The 21,612-nt window shown below is 48.6% G+C and overlaps 1 protein-coding gene and 1 pseudogene across 1 annotated transcript in view; both read left to right on the forward strand.

The window, feature by feature from the left end:
* The window catches only part of LOC127045809 (uncharacterized), a 106,390-nt gene extending 86,212 nt beyond the window's left edge, over positions 1 to 20,178 (forward strand). Inside the window, 3 exon segments of the mRNA XM_050942440.1 lie at positions 10,651 to 10,782; positions 15,858 to 17,047; positions 17,050 to 20,178. Coding sequence (XP_050798397.1) covers positions 10,686 to 10,782; positions 15,858 to 17,047; positions 17,050 to 19,572 — 3,810 coding nt within the window. The 5' untranslated portion in view covers positions 10,651 to 10,685 and the 3' untranslated portion in view covers positions 19,573 to 20,178.
* LOC127045950 (uncharacterized) overlaps positions 1 to 21,612 on the forward strand; it is a 116,518-nt pseudogene that overhangs the window by 79,769 nt on the left and 15,137 nt on the right.

Raw genomic sequence — 21,612 nt, forward strand, 5'->3', positions numbered from 1 at the left:
CCACCCTCCTAGTGAATAGTGTTTCCTAATATCTAACCTAGACCTCCCACACTGAAACTTGAGACAATTGCTCCTTGTTCTGTCATCTTCCACCACTGAGAACAGTCTAGATCCATCCTCTTTGGAACCCCCCTTTCAGGTAGTTGAAAGCAGCTATCAAATCTCCCCTCATTCTTCTCTTCTGCAGACTAAACAATCCCAGTTCCCTCAGCCTCTCCTCAAAAGTCATGTGCTCCAGCCCCCTAATCATTTTTGTTGTCCTCTGCTGGACTCTTTTGAATGTTTCCACATCCTTCTTGTAGTGTGGGGCCCAAAACTGGACACAGTACTCCAGATGTGGCCTCACCAGTGCCGAATAGAGGGGAATGATCACCTCCCTTGGTTTGCTGCCAGTGCCCCTACTTATACAGCCCAAAATGCTGCTAGCCTTCTTGGCAACAAGGGCACACTGTTGACTCATAATTGCCAGGTCCTTTTCTGCAGAACTGTTGCTTAGCCAGTCGGTCCCCAGCCTGTAGCGGTGCATGGGATTCTTCTGTCCTAAGTGCAGGACTCTGCACTTGTCCTTGTTGAACCTCGTCAGATTTCTTTTAGCCCAATCCTCCAATTTAACTAGGTCACTCTGGACCCTATCCCTACCCTCCAGTGTATCTACTTCTCCCCCAGCTTAGTGTCATCCACGAACTTGCTAAGGGTGAAATCACATTCCTCACTGCTGACTGTGGAGTTGGGGTGCAGGGCCCTCTGGCTTCCCTAGGAGCCCCGCCCAGGCGGACTCGCCGTGGGAAGCGCACAGTGTGGAAGGGGATGCAGAATGCTCCGAGATTAGACATAGGAAGGTCAAAGCTGCGTAAGCTTCCTGCTCTGGTGACAGTCTGCTCAGAGAGAGGAGGCTCCCCCAGAGTGCTGACTGGCTTCATAGGGAGTAGTTCCAAAGCATCGCCCAGTGACTCCGTGACAGGTGTAGATAGAAACCCGGTTAGATCATCGGGCTCATGGGTAGTGATCAATAGCTCCATGTCTAGCTGGCAGCCGGTTTCAAGCGGAGTGTCCCAAGGGTCAGTCCTGGGGCCGCTTTTGTTCAACATCTTCATTAATGATCTGTATCATGGGCTCGAGTGGGACTGTGACCAGAGGGGTTTCCAGGCAGCCGAGGCCTGGCCTCGAGGGAATCAGACAGAGCAGAGGGCTGAGGAGACCAGACCCGGCGAGAAGAAGTCATCCATGGAATTGGTAACCACCGTCTCTGTTTGCCAGGCAGGGGCTGCGTGAGGCGAGCGCAGGGCGTGTCTTTGTCTGGCTGTGACAGAGATGCTCGCTCCGAGGAATGCGAACAGGGGCTGCTAACAGGGAGTTTGGAAGGGGAGTAGGAAGGGAGCGCGGGTCCCTTGTTGGTTCTATCCGTGACCCATTAGTCCCTTGAAAATCTATAAACCAAACTACATCCAAAACCTTCTCTTTAAAGCAGAGCAGAGCAGAGCAGACAGGGAGCTGCAGACAGGGGAGTTTGAGAGGGAGTTTGACAGAGGAAGGCTTACGATGGTTAGGAGGACCCACAACACCTGTGGCAGCACTGCTTCTGTCTCCTCCACCTGCGCCTGTAGCCAGACAGAGCACCAGAGCATGGATGCCTCTACCCAGATTCTGGTGTGGTTTTGCAAAGACTGTAAATTGCAATTTCCACTTACTGATATCCAGGCTGGGGGGGGGGGGGCATCCAATGTGAAAGGTGCCTACTGGTGGAATCTCTCAGGCAGCAGATGGGAGAGCTACAGGAGGAGGTGACTAGGTTGAGGAGCATCCGTATCCATGAGCAATTCCTGGACAGTGTCCATGTGGAGACAGCTGAGGTAGCTGTCCCAGTTCACAGGACTGCTGACACAACACTGGTGGAGGAGGAGATGGATCAGGGGAGCTCTGGCCTGGAGAGCGGGGCCGCGGGGCAGCCGTGCTCCCACAGGAGCTTTGGTCTGGGGAGCCAGGGTAAGTAAAAAAATGTAAAAGGCGCCTAAAGTGTGGGGCCCTCTTAGGCGCAGGGCCCGATTCCCAGGAATCGGGCGAATCGGCCTAAAGCCGGCCCTCCTAGGGTGACCATACATCTCATTTTGGCTGGGACAGTCCCTTTTCTAAGCCCTGTCCTGGCCATCCTAACTTTTTTGGCAAAAGTGGGCACTTGGCTTGTTTGCACTTGCCAGCTGATCAACTTGATCAGTTGGCAAGAGCAAATGGGACAATTGCCCATTTTTGTCAAAAAAAGTGGGGTATGGAAGAACATGTGGGGGCAGAAGCAGCAATGCCAGCCTCGAGCAAGGGGGAGACAGGGCTTTGGGGTGCAGGCAGGGCTATGGCAAGCAGCAATGCCAGTCCCATGCGGAGAGGAGGGGCAGGGGGGTCGCAGGATGGGTTCAGGGGGATCACAAATGCAAGGATGGCATTAGGGGGTGGCAAGCAGGGCAATTGTCCTGAGTGCCCACCCTGCAAAACTAAGTTACATGCTTCAGCCCCGGGTGGTGGGATTTGGGCTCCAGCAGTGATTTCCCTAGACCCCCTCCAGGGGGGGGTGTACACCCCCCCTGAATTTCCTCAATACCCTCCCTAGTTTTGTGAGCTAGTTACATACCAATTTAGTGACTGTTTGGAAATCTGAATTTAAACTGAAACATTAATACACACTCAAAAGCTTATGCAGTGTATGATAAAATATGTGTAGCTGAAAAAGTATACTAGATTTGAAAAGTGTGAACATAGACTAGCTTCCTTGCTTCCTTATACAGCTGTTTTTTTTTATGTCAGTGCATTCATGATGTTGGCCAACCTAATAATATCAAATGTTGATTAGTAAGCAAAGTCTAAATGAGCTCTCCCTGACAGCTAGTGATGAGCTGGGGCTGTGGGGCCAGTTTATATTTACATTCACACTTAATCTACCTAGGTATCCAGCAAACAGAGCTGTGTTGCCCAAGCGATAGATTTTGGCTGGGGTTGGGTTACAAACCACTTGAATGTGGGGGGGGGGAGGGAAGGGGGAATGAAATGTTGTTGCTCTTATTGTATGAGTAAAGGGCAGTAGAACTGTACTTAGCCTGTGCTGATTTGAAGGCATCAAGAGAGAGGGTGGGGAACTGTCCCTCTCCACTGTTTAAAGACAGAGCTGATTAGGCTCCATAGAGTCTTTTGTTCTGTTCAGTGACCACTGCAGCTGAAATCACTGACGATCAGGTCTAAGTGCTTAGTCCTGTGGTGGGACAGTGTTCCTGTGGAAGAGACAGCCCAGACTGCACTAGCAGCGAGGTTCCCCCACTGAGAGCTCAGCTGAAATCACTGAGAGCTGGTGGAACCTCAGGAGACCAACTTGCAGAGGTCACAGTGGCAGGTGGCAGCAGAAGGTGACTGTGCAGGGCCATTGACAACAGAGCGGTGGAGTGAACGGTGGCACAATGAACAGACGTGGCCAGAGTGAACAGGAGCAGCTGGAGGAACGAGCAAGGTGCCTTCTTGTCCCCCACCTGGGAGGTGTACTCACGTGAAAGCACCTCTGAACTCTGAGTCTCCACTGACCAAGGACAACACCGGTGAGTGGAGTGCGGTGGAGGGAAAAGTGAGGGGCATGTTGAATAAACATTTGTTTGTTGGACTATATTTTAGTGACTTTGCTCCAGAATGCTAGATTTGTGACTGGGAATGGAAACGTATATAAATATGTTTCCTAGTAGGCCAAGATTTTTAAAATGCATTATTTGCCAAGGTTGTTATCTCACATTGTTGCTATCTTGGGAGGTTCATTATATTGGGGAGTTTCTGTACTAAACATTTTTATTATTATAATTAATTTTTACATAAGAATGGTCATACTGGGTCAGACCAATGGTCCATATAGCCCAGTACCCTGTCTTATAACAGTGGCCAATGCCAGGTGCTTCAGAGGGAATGAACAGAGCAGGTAATCATCAAGTGACCATCCCCTGCTGGCCATTCCCAGCTTCTGGCAAACAGGCTAGGGACACTCAGAGCATGGTATTGCATCCCTTCCCATCCTGGCTAATAGCCACAGATGGACCTGTTCTCCAGGAATTTTTCTAGTTCTTTTTATAATCCTGTTATAGTTTTGGTCTTCACAGAATCCCCTGGCAAAGAGTTCCTTGGGTTGACTTTATATTGTGTGAAGAAGTACTTCCTTTTGTTTTTTTAAAACCTGCTGCCTATTAATTTCATTGGGTGACTGCTAGTTCTTCTGTTATGTAAAGAATTAAATAAAATTTCCTTATTCACTTTCTTTGCACCAGTCAAGATTTTGTAGACCTCTATCATAACCCCACTAGTCATCTCTTTTCTAAGCTGAAAATTCCCAGTCATTTTAATCTCTCCTTCTGTTTCATATCCCTGATCATTTTAGTTGCCCATCTCTGTACCTTTTGGAATTCCAATATATATATTTTTAGGATGGGTGACCAGATCTGCACACACTATTCAAGGTGTGGGCGTACCATGGATTTATATAGAGGCAATGTGATATTTTCTGTCTTATTATCTATCCCTTTCTTAATGATTCCCAACATTGTTTGCTTTTGTGACTGCTGCTGCACATTGAGTGGATGTTTTCAGAGAACTATCCACAATGACTCCATGATCTCTTTCATGAGTGTTAACAGCTAATTCAGATGCCATCATTTTGTATATATAGTTGAGATTGCTTTCCAATGTGCATTACTTTGCATTTATCAACATTGAATTTAATTTGCCATTTTGTTGCCCAGTCACCCAGTTTTGTGAGATCCCTTTCTAGCTCTTGGCAGTCTGCCTGGGACTTAACTATCTTGTATAGTTTTGTATCATCTGCAAATTTTGCCACCTCACTGTTTACCCCTTTTTCCAGCTGAATATGTTGAACAGTACTGGTCCCAGTACTGACCCCTCAAGGATACCACTATTTATCTCTCTCCATTCTGAAAACTGATAATTTATTCCTACCCTTTGTTTCCCATCTTTTAACCAGTTACTGATCCATGAGAAGACTGCCTTCTTATCCCATGATGGCTTACTTTTCAAAAGTCAATTTAAATTAAATACATTTTTTTAATTATTTTTTTTTTAGAAATCTAGACCTGTTATGTGTTTTGGTGTAACTTGCATTTTCCTTATGTTAAATTTGCATAATCCTAACAAAACATTTACTTTATTCATATCTCTTTTATATAGCTCATTGGACCTGACACCCCCCCTGTAAATTTGAACACCCCCCCAATTTCAATTTCTGGGGAAACCACTGGGCTCCAGACTCCCGAAAGGAGTATAGTAGGCTGGGAAGGTTGAGAACCGCTGCGCTAATGCACCCCAGCGGATAGCCTGCCATCAGATTTCAACTCCGCTAGTGCCCAGCCCCCACTTCCCCTTTGGGGAACCAGGGTTCTGAAAGTTCAATCTCCAGGGTGGCTCGAGCTTGTGTGATGAGCTACAGCAGAGGTCCCCAAACTGTGGGGCATGCCCCCCTCGGGGGATGCAGAGGAATGTTAGGGGGGTGGCAGGGCTCAGGGAGGGAGTAGCACTCAGCCCTGCCCCGCCCCCAGCCCCGCCCCCAGCTCCCAGCTGCAGCACCAGCCTCAGCCCCTGGTTCCTGGCCCAGCTGGAGCTCTGCATACAGCCAAGGCCCTGCACCCAGCTGCTGCCCTGACCTGGCTGGACTCTGCTCTGTCCCCCAGCCCCTCAGTCACCATCTTCCCACCTCCTCAGGGCCTTCCAGCCCTACCAGAGGCATGGAGGGGTCAGGAGGAGGACAGAGCTTGTCACCGAGAGGTAGGAGGGGTGTTCTCAGCAAGCCTCCTCGTGCCTCTCCACATGTACTACCCAGTCATGTCCCCTCACTACCAGCACTTCCTCAAAAAGCAAGGGAAACGTACTGCCTTTCCAGAGTGTCCAGTGCACCAATACTTAAACTTCTAAAAACTGGGGAAAAAATAGTTACTTACCTTTCTGTCACTGTTATTCTTGGAGATGTGTTGCTCACATCTATTCCAGTTAGGTGTGTGCACGTGCTGCATTCATAGATATTGGAAACGTTTACCCTAGCAGCTACCCCTCGGGCTGGCTGGGAAGCCCCCTGGAGTAACACCGACATGGCGATCCATATTGTTGTCAGATGTGTTGTCAGAGGCTACTGGTGTGGTGCTCTGTTCAATGTTGGTATCACTCGGCTGCGTGCGTGTGTTCCCTCTTGTGCTGCCCCAGCTCTGTAGATAGCTGACACAGCAGACCCAAAGAGAACCCCCAATGACCACAGAGTCTAGTAAGGTACGAAGGCACGTCGGCCAGGTTTATTGCCATATTGGATACAGTAGTAGTTCCCTGTAGGTTTCTTAGCCTAATTCAGGGCATACTACAAATATGTACCCACGGTCAATGGATTCGGCTCAGTCAGTGGCGGGACTTTCTACTGCTGCCTAGGCTGGACAAAGACACCGCCCCAGGGATACATTCTTATACACAGGTACAAACAAGTTACACATCACTCCTGACGTATTGAGGTGCAACCCCTCTACGTAACAAGGTGCCGCCTCTCACCTTGTACATGTTGGTTTGAACAAAACAACTCTCCATCATGTTACCCTTTTGGCCCTGTCATTGGGATGGGTCGGCCTGTTCCTTGTTATCTGTGTGGAATGTGCAAGTATGTGAATATTCTGATCTCTAGTGTTCAGTACCTTTTAGGTACGTATCTTCTTGCAGCATCAGCCCTTTCCTTGCCAGCTTCTGTGAGCAGGGCCTGCCTCTGGCTCACAGCTTCACTTTGCTTTATGTTAGCAAAGTCTTGGCCATTACTTTAGTTCAGGCCTCAGGCCTCATACTGGGCCTGTATCAGGGCCTTCACTTACTACACATATAAGCCCCTGCCGGCCCAATCCCTCCTTCAGTTCTTTCTTGCTGGCTACTCTGACAGAGGGGAAGGTGTGTGTGGGGGGAGGAAATGGATATGAGCAACACATCTCGAAGAACAACAGTTACAGAAAGGTAAATAACGTTTTTTTCTTCTATGAGTGATTGCTCATATCAATTCCAGTTAGGTGACTCCCAAGCCTTACCTCGGAGATGGGGTCTGAGTCAAGGAACCACAGATTGGAGGATCGCTCTGCCAAAGGCTGCATCATCTCAAAAGTGCTGGACAATGGCATAGTGGGATGTGAAGGTGTGAACCGAGGCCCACATGGCAGCCCTGCAGGTTTCCTGGAGAGGAATGTGTGCCAGGAAGGCAACTGATGATAGCTGAGCTCTCATAGAGTGTGCTGTAACAGCAGGCAGAGGGACGTTTGCCAGGTTATAGCAAGCACGAATGCACCCGGTGATCCATGAAGATATTCGTTGGGAGGAAACCGGGGTGCCTTTCATCTACTCCTCAATGGCGACAAACAACTGGGTTGTTTTAAAAAAGGGCTTTGTCTGGTCTATATAGAAGGCAAGTGCCCTTCTAACATCCAGGGAATGGAGGCACTGCTCCCAAAGGTCAGTGTGCGGTTTTGGGTAGGAAACCAGTAAGAAGATATCCTGGCTTACATGGAAGCAGGACACCACTTTTGGTAGGAAGGCCAGATGAGCTCTTAGTTGGACTTTATCTTTATGAAAGATGGTATAGGGCGGTTCACAAGTGAGAGACCGTAGTTAGGAGACCCAACGTGCAGAAGTGATGGCCACTAGGAAGGCAACCTTCCAGGAGAAATAGAGAAGAGAGCAGGTGGCCAGCGGCTCGAAAGGAGGACCCATAAGGCAAGAGAGGACCAAGTTAAGGTCCCATGCAGGCACGGGTGGCTTCGTTGGAGGATGGATTTTCTCCAGGCCTTTGAGGAAATGCTGCACCACCGGGTGTGTAAACACCAAGCGACCCGCCACGCCTGAGTGAAACGCAGAGATGGCCGCGAGGTGGACCTTAAGAGATCCAAAGGCTAGGTGCTGGCCCTTTAAGGATATCAGGTAGTCCAAGATGCATGGAATTGGAGCCTGAAGTGGGCACACCTGCCACTGAGCGCACCAATTGGAAAACCTTTTCCACTTGGCTTTGTAGGTAAGCCTAGTTGACGGCTTGCGACTTTCAAGAAGCACCTGCCTTACCAAGTCCGAACAGGCGCGTTCAGCCTGGTTTAACCACGGATCCTCCAGGCCGTGAAGTGGAGTGACTGAAGGTCCGGGTGCAGGAGATGACCGTGGTTCTGAGAGATGAGTTCGGCGCTGAGAGGGAGACACAGGAGAGCCTGGATTGACAGGTCCAGCGGGCTCGGGTACCAACACTGACACGGTCAGGCAGGGGCTACCAGAATGACATCTGCCTTGTCCCGGCAGACCTTGAGGAGCACCTTGTGTACCAACGGAAATGGAGGGAAGGCATAAAGCAACTGACCCAACCACGTGATCTGAAAGCCATCTGCTATCGGGCCTGGACTGTGGCCCCGGAAGGAACAGAAGGCTGGGCACTTCCTGTTGGTCCATGAAGCGAATAAGTCGACTTGGGGAAAACCCCAGGTGCGGTAAATAGAATGAATGATATCTGGATGTATTTACCATTCGTGAGTAAAAAAACACCTGCTCAAGCTGTCGGCCAGAACGCTCTGGACACCCGACAGGTACGAGGCCTGCAGGTTGATGGAGTGGGCTAAGCAGAAGTCCCACAGAAAAAGGGCTTCTTGGCAGAGCGGCGATGACCGGGCTCCGCCATGCTTGTTCCGGTAGAACATGGCTGTGCTGTTGTCCATTAGGACTGCTATGCAGCGGCCCCGCAAGTGGGAAAGGAAGGCTTGGCACACAAGGCAGATCACCCTCAGCTCTCTGATGTTGATGTGCAGCGACAGCTCGCTCTCGTGCCATAAGCCCTGCATTGTCAGGCTGCCAAGGTGGGCCCCCCATCCCATGGCAACTGTGTCTGTGACCAGGGTAAGGGTGGGTTGAGGGGGGTGGAACGGGACCCCGGCACCCACCATCTGAGGATCCAGCCACCAATGTAGGGAGTCGAGTGTGCACTCTGGGGCTGTGAGGACCATTTCTAGACTGTCGTGTCCAGGTCGGTAGGCTGACGATGTACTTGTTGAGCTCCCTGAGGTCCAGGATAGGTCTTAGGCCTCTCTTTGCCTTGGGCACAAGGAAGTAGCGGGAGTAGAAACCCTTCCCTCTGAGCTCCTGAGGAACTTCCTCCACTGCCCCTAGGGCAAGGAGGGATTGAACCTCCTGGATGAGGAGTTGCTCATGAGAAGGGTCCCTGAAGAGGGACAGGGAAGGAGGGTGGGAGGCCGGGATGGTATGGAAATGGATAGAACTTTTCCGACAGAATGGTTTTCCAAAAGAAAATGCTGATTTGACAGATCAGCGCCTTCCACCGGGGCATGTCAGTTCAGTTGAAGGGTCTCCCTCCTCGTGTTGGGCTGCCGTGGGTTTCTAGGGAATATGTTGTGTGTCAGGAACATCAAAACAGCAGCCTGGGCAGCTGGAACATTTAGTTATTTCCAAAACAAAATGTATCAGACTTTTAGTCCCACTAAAAATTTCCAGTTTTTGGCTTTTGGTCCTGATTCAGGATGGAACATTTTTCAAAAATTCAATTTTCTTCATAGGATGGAAATTTTGTTTCCTGGCCAAATAACAAAACCATCCCAGCTCCCCCTGTGCTACACACCTACCGGATACAGTGACCATTTCCTGTAGTGTCGGCAGGACTATAGGATTCATTGTGTGAAATGCACAGACACAGAATTAAATGTAATAAGAATATGAAAAATCATCATTAGTGATTTAAAAGCTCAGGGTCCAGTTCACTCTTGCCCTGCACCCTGTGTAGTCACTTACACCCGTGCAAGGTGGGTGTGAAACACGACCATTCTGACTGGCAGTATTTCACACTCACTCTCAGCTCACTTTGCTCTGGTGTCTCCACAGCGTGCAGAGCTGCAGTGAATCAGGTCCCTTGTCCTCACCTTCCAGGCCCTGCTTGTTCTCTTCCTGCCTACATCTCTCCTCGCACTGTCTCCCAGTCCCCTCTTCTCACTGCTTCCTTCGGTTCCTAACTGCTTAGAGCCTGATTCTCCCCTGCCTGGTGTCTGCGTCATTTTGGACACCTGTGGGTTTAAAATGCTACCAGACCAGAGCAGAAGCATTTCATACTCACTTTCTAGGGGTGTCAGTGACAGCATCAGGCATAAAGCAGTGGAGAATCAGGCCATGGTCTCCTACCCCAGTCTGCCTTATCCTCTCCAGCCATCTCCTTCTATCCCCTTCAACTTTCTCCTTTAAACCCACTTCTTCCAGTGACCCTGCCCTGGCTGAGCTCACCAACAACTTCCCTTCACTGTTGCCCAGAGCTCTGTGTTTACACTAGACAGTGAGATCACTGAACTCCCCCAGTCATGTCAGTAGAATAAAAAATGATGCACAGAAGAGCGAAACTAGCCCTTTTGCCAGGCTCCTGCATGGACTGGTTACTACTGGGAATCAGTTTCCGGGCCCTCAGTACGATGTATCTGAGTGGGTGTCAGGAAGTGACACAGATCCATGCTCACAAACTCACACTTCAGTGTGATGAACCAAACTCACCTGGTCGGAGAGGTGTGAAGTCCACAGCCGAGGAGGTGTTTGAATCTGCCCCCTGGAGGGCGTCAGTGTAACACGAGTTATTTCTTGCAGGTCAGACAGAGGAGAGAGCGTCTGGGTGTGGAACAATGGCCGGGTCAGCTGACACCATTGAGATGCCGGCTCTGGGCCGCCCGTTCCAGCTGGGGATGCTGTACGACTGCCGCAGTGACTCCCTCATCCCAGGTAATTCCCCAGCTGTAGCCCTGAACTCAGGAGTGAGAGGAGGGAAGGGTCACGGTCCGAACCCTTTCATACTTGAGAATGAACCAAGTGTGCTGTGAGCAGCCTGGTTACGGGTATTATGGAAATGGCCCCGCACATTCCCCCAGGGTCTGGGCTGAAGTAACTGGATGGGGCAGGAGGTACCTGCATTGGGCTGGTGACCTGCTGCCATTGGTTCTAGGTCATGTACAACTAAAACATCTTGTGTGTCTGATTAAAAGAAACTACCCAGTGCCCAACTGGGAAGGTTTATTTTCTCCTGATCTTTTCTCAGGGTAACTGCCCTCTCACATCCCCACCCACCAACCAAGAGACTCTAAATATCCCCTCAGCCTCATAAAAACATAAGAACAGCCACACTGGATCAGATCAAAGGTCCATCTAGCCCAGTATCCTGTCTTCCGACAAAGGCCAATGCCAGGTGCCCCAGAGGGAATAAACAGAACAGCACAATTATCGAGTGATCCATCCCCTGTCGCCCATTCCCAGCTTCCGGCAAACAGAAGCTTAGGGGCACCCAGAGCATAGGGTTGGATCCCTGACCATCTTGCCTAATAGCCATTGATGGACTCATCCTCCAGGAACTTTTTTAATGCTTTTTTGCACCCAGTTACAACCTGTCTTGGGATGGACTCTTAACTGGCCACCCTCTGTCTATCTTGAGGCCATCCCAGCTCCAGCCACCCAACAGCTGCTCTGTGCACAAGGAGGCTAATTTGGGGAGATCGCAAATGTCTCGGTGGCGCAGTGGAAGGGAACAACAGTCTGATCAGGTAGTCTGAACCCCTGTAAATTACAGGCCCTTAACTTTCACACTGTTACCCCTCTATTGAGCCCAGGAACTTGTGTGTGACTAGAGTCAGCTTGTATTTGACTCAGATGCCAGGCAGCCATTTTCTCTTTGACTCTTCTCCAGCACCCCCCCGTCCCCTGAGGAGCTCTCCCACCTGATGGTGCACCACTGGTACCTCCAGTCGGGCACTGGCTCTGCCCTATGTATGGCCATGTGCAGGCCTCCTCCCCAGTTCCTCGCAGGCCTTTAGCAGAGCTCCCTTTGGCACGACAGGGGTCATTAGTGCGGCTGAGCAAACATCCAGCATCTCCGCTGCCACGTGGAACCACAGTCCCTAGGCGGTTCCCACTCCACCTGGACCCAAGAGTTCAGCGTGACCCTTAGGATCGTTCCCTAACTACTGAGTTTCAGCCAGTGCACAGAACCAGCACGGCAAGAGAGCAAACTCTTCCCTGAGTGTGCACACAGCAGGTGCTTTGCTCAGTGTCCCTACTGAAATGCACAACAAGCCTGTTGCTGTACTTGCAGGGTATTTGCACTAACAGACTAGCGTTGTAAAGTCCATGCAGAAGGAGGTTTCCCCTTTGCCAGGAATTAATTTCTGCTCATTGTGTAATTTCTGGCTTTCTGGCTAAGCTCATGTGAAGTGCTGTGGAGAGACAGTCGTGTCAAACTCTGTTTTCCATTTCATTGGTTTCAATCAGGAATAATTCTAGTGACGTCAGTTTGCACTGGGATAAGCAAGAGCAGAATATGGCCCAGTAGCATAGTCAGGGTGAAGCTAACTTTCCATGACAGGCCTGATTTCTTACCCCTCACTCTCATGCAATACACCGCCAGCAGTTCAGCTAGAGAAGCCATTGGTCACCTTCCACCGAAAGTTGTCTCTGTGGCTGCGGTCCCTGTGCAGTGGAACTGCCTTGGTCCTTCTAACTTTCAGGCCTGGGATTTGGGCTTTAATGTGGTTGATGAAGTCACTAGAAACTCAGCAGAGGCCATAAGGTGCACACAGCACAGCTACAGCCCTTAGCAACTTAGTAACATCCTTGTGCAGCAAGTGGGTCTGAGTGAACTAAGCGTGGGCCTGGTAACCAGGACCCCACGTTCTGTCCTACCCCTGCTATACCATTTTCCCAAGGCACTGACTCCCTATTAGTGGGTGCTTAGCACCCACTGGCAGCCAGCTCCCTCCTCCCCGCAGCGCCTCCTGTCTGCTGGCGGCTCCATCGATCATCTCATCCCTCTCCCTCCGAGAAGCTCCCGCCTGCAGCAATCAGCTTGTCCACAGCATGCAGGAGGCGCTGGTGGGGAGGGGGAGGAGTGGGGATTGGGCGCACTTGGGGGAGGGATGGAACTGGGTGGGACAGGGCAGAGCAGGAGCAGGAAGAGGCAGGGCGGGGTGGGGGCTTGGGAGAAGAGGTAGAGGAGGCAGAGCTGGGGCGGAGCGAGAGGGTTGAGCACCCCTGGGGCCCGGAGGAAACTGGAGCCTGTGTCACTATAAAAATACTTTGCACTGAAGAAACATTATTAAGACAGGTCTCAAACAGCCCTATGAACGTGTAAATGTCATCCCAGCATCACAGCCGGGCCAAGCAACTTTTAGACTGGGACAATTACATACCACCCCCCGGGTGCCTCTAAGAAGCAATACTTCCCATCTCACAAGCACGGAGTCTGAGCATAGCAAAATCCTTTTAATAAAGGAGGGGAACAATGCGGCATCATGTTGGGGAAACACCACAAACAGGATTCAATCTTAAATCCAGCAACCCAAAAATCACCCAAAAGTCCCAAAACCCAAAAGTCTCTGTCCCTGGCCAGTGCAGCCCCAGAGTTCAAAAGCTTATCTGCAGAGTTCTATCTCCCAGCTGGAGGGGGGGGACACCACAGCAGTGTTAAGGGGCACCTTACATGTTCCGAGGCCTACTGCCCCATCTCTCCATGGAGTTCTGTTGCCACCATCCTGCAAAGCCACTCCAGCCATTCCATGAACTGCTCTGCTCCACCAGCCACTGCACTCCACCAGCTGTCCCACGAGCCACTCCAGTCATCTCCACAAGCTTCTCTGCCAGCCACTCAGCAACATAGCTTCAGGCCCCCCCCAGCACACTGTGATTTCACCTCTTAATGATTTCAGCTTGTAGTAGGGGACCCTCAGTGCTGGTGCACCATTGGCCCAAAGTGAATTCAGCTCAGCAGCCTGAAACTAGACTCTCAATAGAAATAAAAGTAGCTCTGATATTCTACAGTGGAGGGAGAAGAAGATGCAGTTGGTGTTTCAGGTCCTCAGAGAAGGCCCGCCCGCGCGCGCGCGCGCGCGCGCGCGCCCGCCCGCCCGCCCGCCCGCCTGCCTCTTTCTCTCTCTCTTTCTCTCAAGTCACAGGGTTTTGGAACCCATGTCCCTTGTCTAGTGAGTTCTACTTCGTTGATGGCGAGTCCCTCTGTCATAAAAGTTTCATGGTCCTTGATTCACATAATCAGGGTAACAACACTTTATTCTTTCTGCCCCAATAAAAGAGAAACTGGGGATCCCATAGCAGCCAAAGTGACCATTTGGGCTGCTGTGAGTTCATGCTAGGCGGGGTGTGTGTGTATATGCAAACAAGATCAACCCCTGAAATTCTTTTCCACAACTCACCACAATTCACCACCAGATGTCAGGGTAGAGCTCATCCTGACTTTGCTTACACATATAAAGTGCTATAAAACTGCTAAAGGCTAAATCAGGCCCTGGACTTCTCAGATTGGGCACCCAAATTAGTGATGTTTTCGACAATTTAGTCCTTACTCTCTGTGCCTCAGTTCCTCCTCTGTAAAATAGGGATATTAACATCTTTCTGTCTCGCAGGGGTGCTGTGAAGAAAAATATATTAATGCTGTTGACAGATTTAGATATTATAGTGATGGGCACCCAGAAGGAAATTAACAATTCTGTATTCGGTGCAGAGTTTGAATGGTGCAGAGTGAATAAGACCTGGGGCCACACATTGAATGAGAAGTATACAAAGAAATATTGATTCAGAACCATTCCAACTGTGCATTGAATGAGGAGTTGTGTGGAATAGACACTATTTGATCATGTAATTAAAGACAAGGTCAGAACGCATAAACACAAGGCGACTGAATTACGGCTGCACGGAAACCTTAATTATGGTGACAAAGAGTCCTGTTGCACCTTATAGACTAACAGACGTATTGGAGCATGAGCTTTCGTGGGTAAATACCCACTTCATCTGATGCATGTAGTGGAAATTTCCAGAAGCAGGTATACATAATCAAATAATTTGTACAGATTTAGACTAACACGGTGTGACGGAGCAGGGAGCCAGGCGGATTTGACCTGGGAATGTCGCAGGGGGGTTACACTGGGGATGGAAGGAAGGAAGGAAGCTCCCTGAGCTGTAACCTGAGCCAGGAGGGGGGTTGGGAGAAGTGACATCTGCCCTGGAGTCTGAACAAAGGGGAGGAGGAGCAGGGGAAGAGGGGAGAGAGCTGCTGGAGGAGGTTTTGGTTTCAGTTTTGTGCTGGGGGGTGCAACGTAGGGAACCCCAAGCTGGGGTCTAAGCTCCCTGAACCCCCCCAGAAGGACTTGATTGAGGGGTCCTGGTTGCACCTACCCGCTCCGTTTGGGGCTGTGTTCCTGTCTTCTAATAAACTTTCTATTTTACTGGCTGGGTGAGAGCCACGGTGAATCTCAGGAAGAGGGGTGCAGGGGCCTGACTTCCCCACACTCCGTGACACATGGCTACCCCTCCGATGCTTAATTATGGCATTACCTAACTTTTGGCTGCTTGGCTTTGCAACCTTCACTTTCTTAATGTTAAAGGTTTTTTGTTTTTTTTTGTTTTTTTTTAAAGTGAAGTGTATAGATGTTGTACTGGAGAAGGAGCTAGTACAATCTGTTAGATGTTTTGGGATCCATGTGGATGATAACTGCATGTACACATAACAATCTCATTATCAGCCACCGAAACTGCCATGAGTGCAGCAGGCTAACGTAAAAATATTTTAATCACAGCTTTGCAGAGTTCTGGTTTGTGTGTTTATGTTAGACTTTTAAACGTATGTTAATCTATTTTTATTCTCATACAGACACAGTGAGTGAAGCATGTTACCAGATCAGATACTTCGTTCAGGGACATTCAGCTCTTATTTTAATGTTAGAAAATGTCTTGCAGTTACAGAACATAAAGGTTTCTTACTCCCTCTGCCATTTACCATGTGTCTGTCTGTACTATTCTAGGCATCACTTTATGGGACCTGGAGACACTTCGAAATGATGTAGATGCAAAACCACAGTCCAAGACTGATTTTCAGATTATCGCATCTGACACCATTGAAGACAAGGCCTCTGCCCTCAATGTCACAGCATCGCTGAAGGCCAGTTTCCTGTTTGGCATGGTGAAAGTGAATGGATCTGCAGAATACTTAAGTGATACCAAGACATCAAAACATCAAGCCCGTGTTTCTCTCCAGTACTCAACTACAACACAGTTTAAGCAGCTGACTATGAGTCATATAGGTCGCCAGAATGTTTCTTACCCTGATGTGTTTGACCAAGGCACGGCCACCCATGTGGTCACGGCTGTGCTGTATGGGGCACAGGCTTTTTTTGTCTTTGATCAGGAAGTTTCCTCATCTGAGAACATACAAGAGATTCAGGGAAACCTCCAGATTGCAATTAAAAAGATCCCCCTGGTTTCCATCGAAGGGGAAGGTGCTCTCAACATGGATGACAGGGAAAAAGAACGAGCTGAAAAATTTAGTTGTAAGTTTTATGGTGATTTTTGTCTTGAGAACAATCCAGTTACTTACCAAGATGCCATGAAAGTTTATTCCACCCTCCCAAAGTTGCTGGGTGACAACGGGGAGAAGGCCGTACCAGTAAGAGTCTGGCTGTACCCACTGACCAAGCTGGATTCCAAAGCTGCTCAGCTGGTGCGTGAAATCAGCTTAACACTAATCTTTGATATTCAAACCTCCCTGGAGCAACTAACAGAATTAGACATGCAATGTAATGATGCAGTGAAGAATCCGATCACCACAACGTTCCCCGAAATCAAGAGGAAAATCCAACAATTCAGAGATCTGTGTAAGCAACACAGACAGACTTTCCAGAAACAGCTGGCAGGACTCTTACCCTCCATCCGTGGAGGTGGAAAAGAGGAAGGGGCCCTGGTGGACATTTTAACCTGCAAAAACCAATCACCATTCAATACGCAGCAACTCAATGAATTTCTGGATAAAAAGGAACGAGAAATGAATTTCATCAATTCCTATCGTTCTGCCCTAAAGGATGTGGAAGTGGTGTCCTCGCAGAATAAACTGGATGAAATAGTACTTGATCCTATGAATGACTTTGTCGTTGCCTTTATGTTCACGTCATTACATGAAGAGGAACCGTATTTATCCGATTTAAAACTCTGCCTTCAGACCAGTTTCTGAAGAATACCCAAGATCCTGCATCGGCCAGTTCTGTCAGCAAGAAATCCAAACTGTGGTTTGAGGACAAAGAGAGAAACCAAAAAGCCCGAAAATCTGCAAAATCCATTTCAGACTTTGCCCGGGTCAATAAATCTTATGGGAAAACTCGATTCATTGTGGCCTCTGTCCCAGATGAGGACAAGCCTGGAGCTTCAATTTACCTCTATGAAAACGGAGACCTGGTCAGCACTAACTATGAACCTCCATCAAAACCTCTTTCTCTCCTGATAGATGGAGTCAGACATGACCGTGTGCAGCTCACATTTAAACCAGCAGCCTTTGGAAGGGAGGAGATATCTTGCTATCGGGTGGAGTATAGAATTGTAGGGCAGGAGAACTGGACGGCTGTGGACACAAATGATAAACAAGCAACCTTCACAGTAACAGGGCTACATCCAAACACCACATACCAGTTCCGATACGCTGCAGTGAGCAAACCAGGGCTAAGCGTGAGAAGTGATGTGAGTGATCCTGTGAAGATGCTTCCTACCAGCCCTCCTGGAAAATCAGAAAAAGCTACAGTAGAATCATCTTCCATTGCCCTCACCTGGGTGAGTCCAAGTGTTATTGGAGATGGAGTCAGTATAAGGGAGTATAAGGTGGAATATAAAGAGGAAGCTGAAGGTGAAAGACATGAGGGGAAAGAGAAATGGCTGGAACAAAGGACAGGAAAGAAAACAGAATTCTGTACCATTGATGGACTGAGGCCTCGGACGCCCTACAGATTCCGGGTGTCGGCTGTGTGTGCAGACGGGACTGAGAGTCACCCAGGTGAGGAGGTATCAATTTCAACATCAGGAGAAGAATTAAAGACACTAGCACAAGATTTCTGCAAGGAGAGCACTCCGATAGCAAAAGGGCAGCCCTCAGTTTATGCACTTCCAATAGAGAAGGTGGCGTTCGATTCTAACGCAACACATCCAAAGTATAGACTGGGGAAAGAGAACCTCCAGATCCCTAACAAAGTCATCATGGTGCTGGGAGCAACTGGGTCTGGGAAAACTACACTCATCAATGCGATGATCAACTACGTCCTGGGTGTGCAGTGGAAAGATGAATTCAGATTCAAACTAATCCATGAGACTACAAACAGGAGCCAAGCTGAGAGCCAGACATCTGAAGTGACAGCCTATGAAGTTAATCACAGAAAGGGCTTCAAAGTCCCCTACTCCCTGACTATAATAGACATCCCGGGATTTGGCGACACCAGAGGGATAGGGCAAGACAAAGAGATAACAAGGCAAATTCGAGAGTTTTTCTCCACCCAAGGGGCCACTGATCACATAGACGCTGTCTGTGTCGTAGTTCAGGCCTCACTAGCTCGTTTGACACACGCCCAGAAGTACGTGTTTGACTCAGTGCTCTCTATCTTTGGGAAGGATATAAAAGACAATATACAAATCCTGATCACCTTCGCAGATGGACAGACGCCCCCTGTTCTACAGGCCATTAATACAGCTGATGTCCCCTGTGCTAAAGATGCTAAGGGCAACCCTGTTCATTTCAAATTCAATAACTCTGCACTCTTTGCCTGTAATGCTGGAGCTGACGAGGGCAGTTTTAATTTTGATGAAATGTTCTGGAAAATGGGAGCCATGAGCATGAAGACATTTTTTGAGTCTTTCTTTAAATTAGAAACCAGAAGTTTAACATTAACGCACGAAGTTCTCAGAGAGCGGAAGGAGCTGGAGACGGCTGTGGAAGGGCTGCAGCCACAAATCAAAGCTGGTCTAGAGGAGCTAAGACAGACTCAGCGAGCTCTGGAACAGCACAGGGGTGATATGGAGGCCAATAAAGACTTTGAGTATGAGGTGAAGAAAACAGAACCAGTGCAGGAGAACATCTCTGGTACAGGTAACTATATAACGAACTGCCAGCGATGTCACTATACGTGTCACTATCCCTGTGCAATCCCTAATGATGATGGTAAGCTCGGGTGTGCGGCTATAAATGGGAATACAGGATATTGCAAAGTTTGCCCTGGTAAATGTTTCTGGAACGTTCATTTCAATCAAAAGTACAAGTGGGAATATAAAGTAGTAACAGAGAAACAGACCTATGCACAACTGAAAGAAAAGTATGAGAAGGCATCTGGCGAGGTGTTATCGACACAGAGTGTGGTTGAGAAGCTGTCTCAGGAATACGCTGCAGTGGAGGAGATATTAATGGAGCTTATTGATAAATCATCTCGCAGCCTCCAGCGTCTGCAAGCAATTGCTTTGAAACCCAACCCGCTGTCCACTCCGGAATACATTGACCTGCTGATCATATCGGAACAACAGGAACTAAAGCCTGGGTACCAAGAAATGATAAAATCGCTCAGGGAAGTGAGGGAAGTAGCTGAGATAATAAGAAAGATTGCCAATAAGGAGGCTTTGCTGCCAGGAGAGAAAAATATGTATGAGAAGCGTAAAGAAAAAAAGTCTGCCTTCAAAAATTTTGTGAAAGGAAAACTGGATATTGTTAAAGACTGACTTAAATGAAAATCAACGGAAATTTACCCATGAAAATGAAATAGCCAGTTTAACCAAAGCATGTAGCTGAGTAGTGGTGTCTCTCGTCTTTTATATAACATTTTCTTTTAAGATTCAATCAGCCTGATTCTCCTCTAACTTACACCAGCTTTATTGCACTATTCAGCTTACACCAGTGTAACTAACTGAGGAATCTGGCCCCTTGCGTCAGAGGGAAAAATATTTTATAAAAATGAAAAAAAATAGTTTAACTCCTTAAGAGGAAATTGCTTCACTATCTAATGTTCACATGGACACTTCTCAGATCAGAGTTAGAAACCCATGTTCTGTTTATACAAGTGCTCTCTCTTTCACTGCTTATATTTATACTTGGGGGAATTCTGTGCCAAAAAATTAAAAATTCTGCACCATAATATTAAAAATTCTGCGCACAGTATTTTAAAATTCTGCAAAATTCTGCATATTTTATTTGTCTTAATAACACAAATATAATCATGTCAGTTTCAACTGTTTTGGCAATTTATTTCAAAACACCTGTCAGCAACTATGTCTGTAGCAATAAAGACAACAAAAAAGATTCAGGAAATGTTTTTTGACAGATTCCTTACTAGGCATATTAATACAGAATTTTGAATAAAAATTCATTTAAACTACAATACAGAACTGTATTTCCTGCACCTCACAGAAGCAGAGCAAAGGCTGGGGGGAGTCAGGGGTACCAGAGCAGCTGAGGGAGAGGGAAGGAGCCTGGGAGTGAACCTGCAGGCGGTTGTTGGGTGTGGATGTGAGAAGTATGGAACAGTTTCTTTTGGGGGAAGGGATTGTTAGGGAGTTGGGGAGCCTCCCTGATGAAGACCCTGACTGATCCCTAGTGTCTCCCATTCAGTCAGGCAGGTCTGCCCCCATCCCCATGTGTCCCTGCACCCCTCTCCCACCTGTGTCCCCATCTCCATGCACCTCCCTCCCCATATGTCCTTGCATCCCCATCAGCCACCCTGCCAACCTCATGTGGCCCTGCACCTCTACTCCCATTCAGATCTGCCCCAGTCTGTCTCCCCCACTAGCCCTTCTGAACCCCAGTCTATGTGCCCCCCCAGCAGCCTGTGTACCCCACTTCATCCGTTCCCCCCACCCCACCATCCCGTTCCTCCTCACCTGGCTGCATGCACTGGGAAGAATGCAGCCTCTGACCCTCCCCACTGGTTGCTGATTGCTGCGGCCGGCTGAGCCAGCTGCCTTCTGCTCTGGCACCACAACAGCCTCTGCTGGGCGAAAGGCCTGACTGCAGCGCCTCTCCGGAAGAATGTATTGTCTGCAGAGAAAAAAAATCTCCATGAATTCTGTGCGTCCGCAGTGGGGCGGAATTCCCTCAGAAGTACATATTGGTGCTACACCATTGTAAGTGCAACAGTGAGACATTTCCTCCAAAATGCTAGAACTGGTGCTTTTTTTGTAAACTACCCGAGTGTTGGGAGTTTGTGTGAGTTGTAAACAAGATGACAAGAAATAAGTAATTGCAGCCAAAAAAAGGTCACACTGATCCCAAGAGTTCTCTCTCGCTCCTGGAAACCAGAGGGACTCAGCTGAAGTCCAGTGGAGTTACCCCTAAGTAAAACTATTGCAAAGGGACAATCAGGTCCAGTATGTATATTAAGCAAAGCCTTAGACAGCCCAAAGCTGGTACCAATTTTCAAGGTCTCTGAATGGCTAATCAGAGCGTGGGTGCTGTGTTTCGTCAGCAGCAAGGTGGCAAGGGAAAGTCAGCACCTCTGACAGCAGCTGCATTTTTCTCTCTTCTCTGTTCTTTTCTCTCCCCTTGTGTGTGTGTGTTTCTCTTGTTTTGTTCTAAAGGACACAGAACTGGACTTCAATAATCACAGCAGCTGCTTCAGAGCATCTGAACAAAGTTTTTCTCTTTTCCCCCAAAAAAGTGCAGTCAAGTCTGTCTTTAATGCCACCTAAAAGACTGTCAGGCAAAAGTTCCCCACTCTGTGAGGCTCTCTACAGCTAAAGGGAATCAGGGATGTGGTCGGAATGGAA

Source organism: Gopherus flavomarginatus, chromosome 2 (genome assembly GCF_025201925.1).
Source record: "Gopherus flavomarginatus isolate rGopFla2 chromosome 2, rGopFla2.mat.asm, whole genome shotgun sequence".
In the NCBI taxonomy this organism is placed as follows: domain Eukaryota; kingdom Metazoa; phylum Chordata; order Testudines; family Testudinidae; genus Gopherus; species Gopherus flavomarginatus.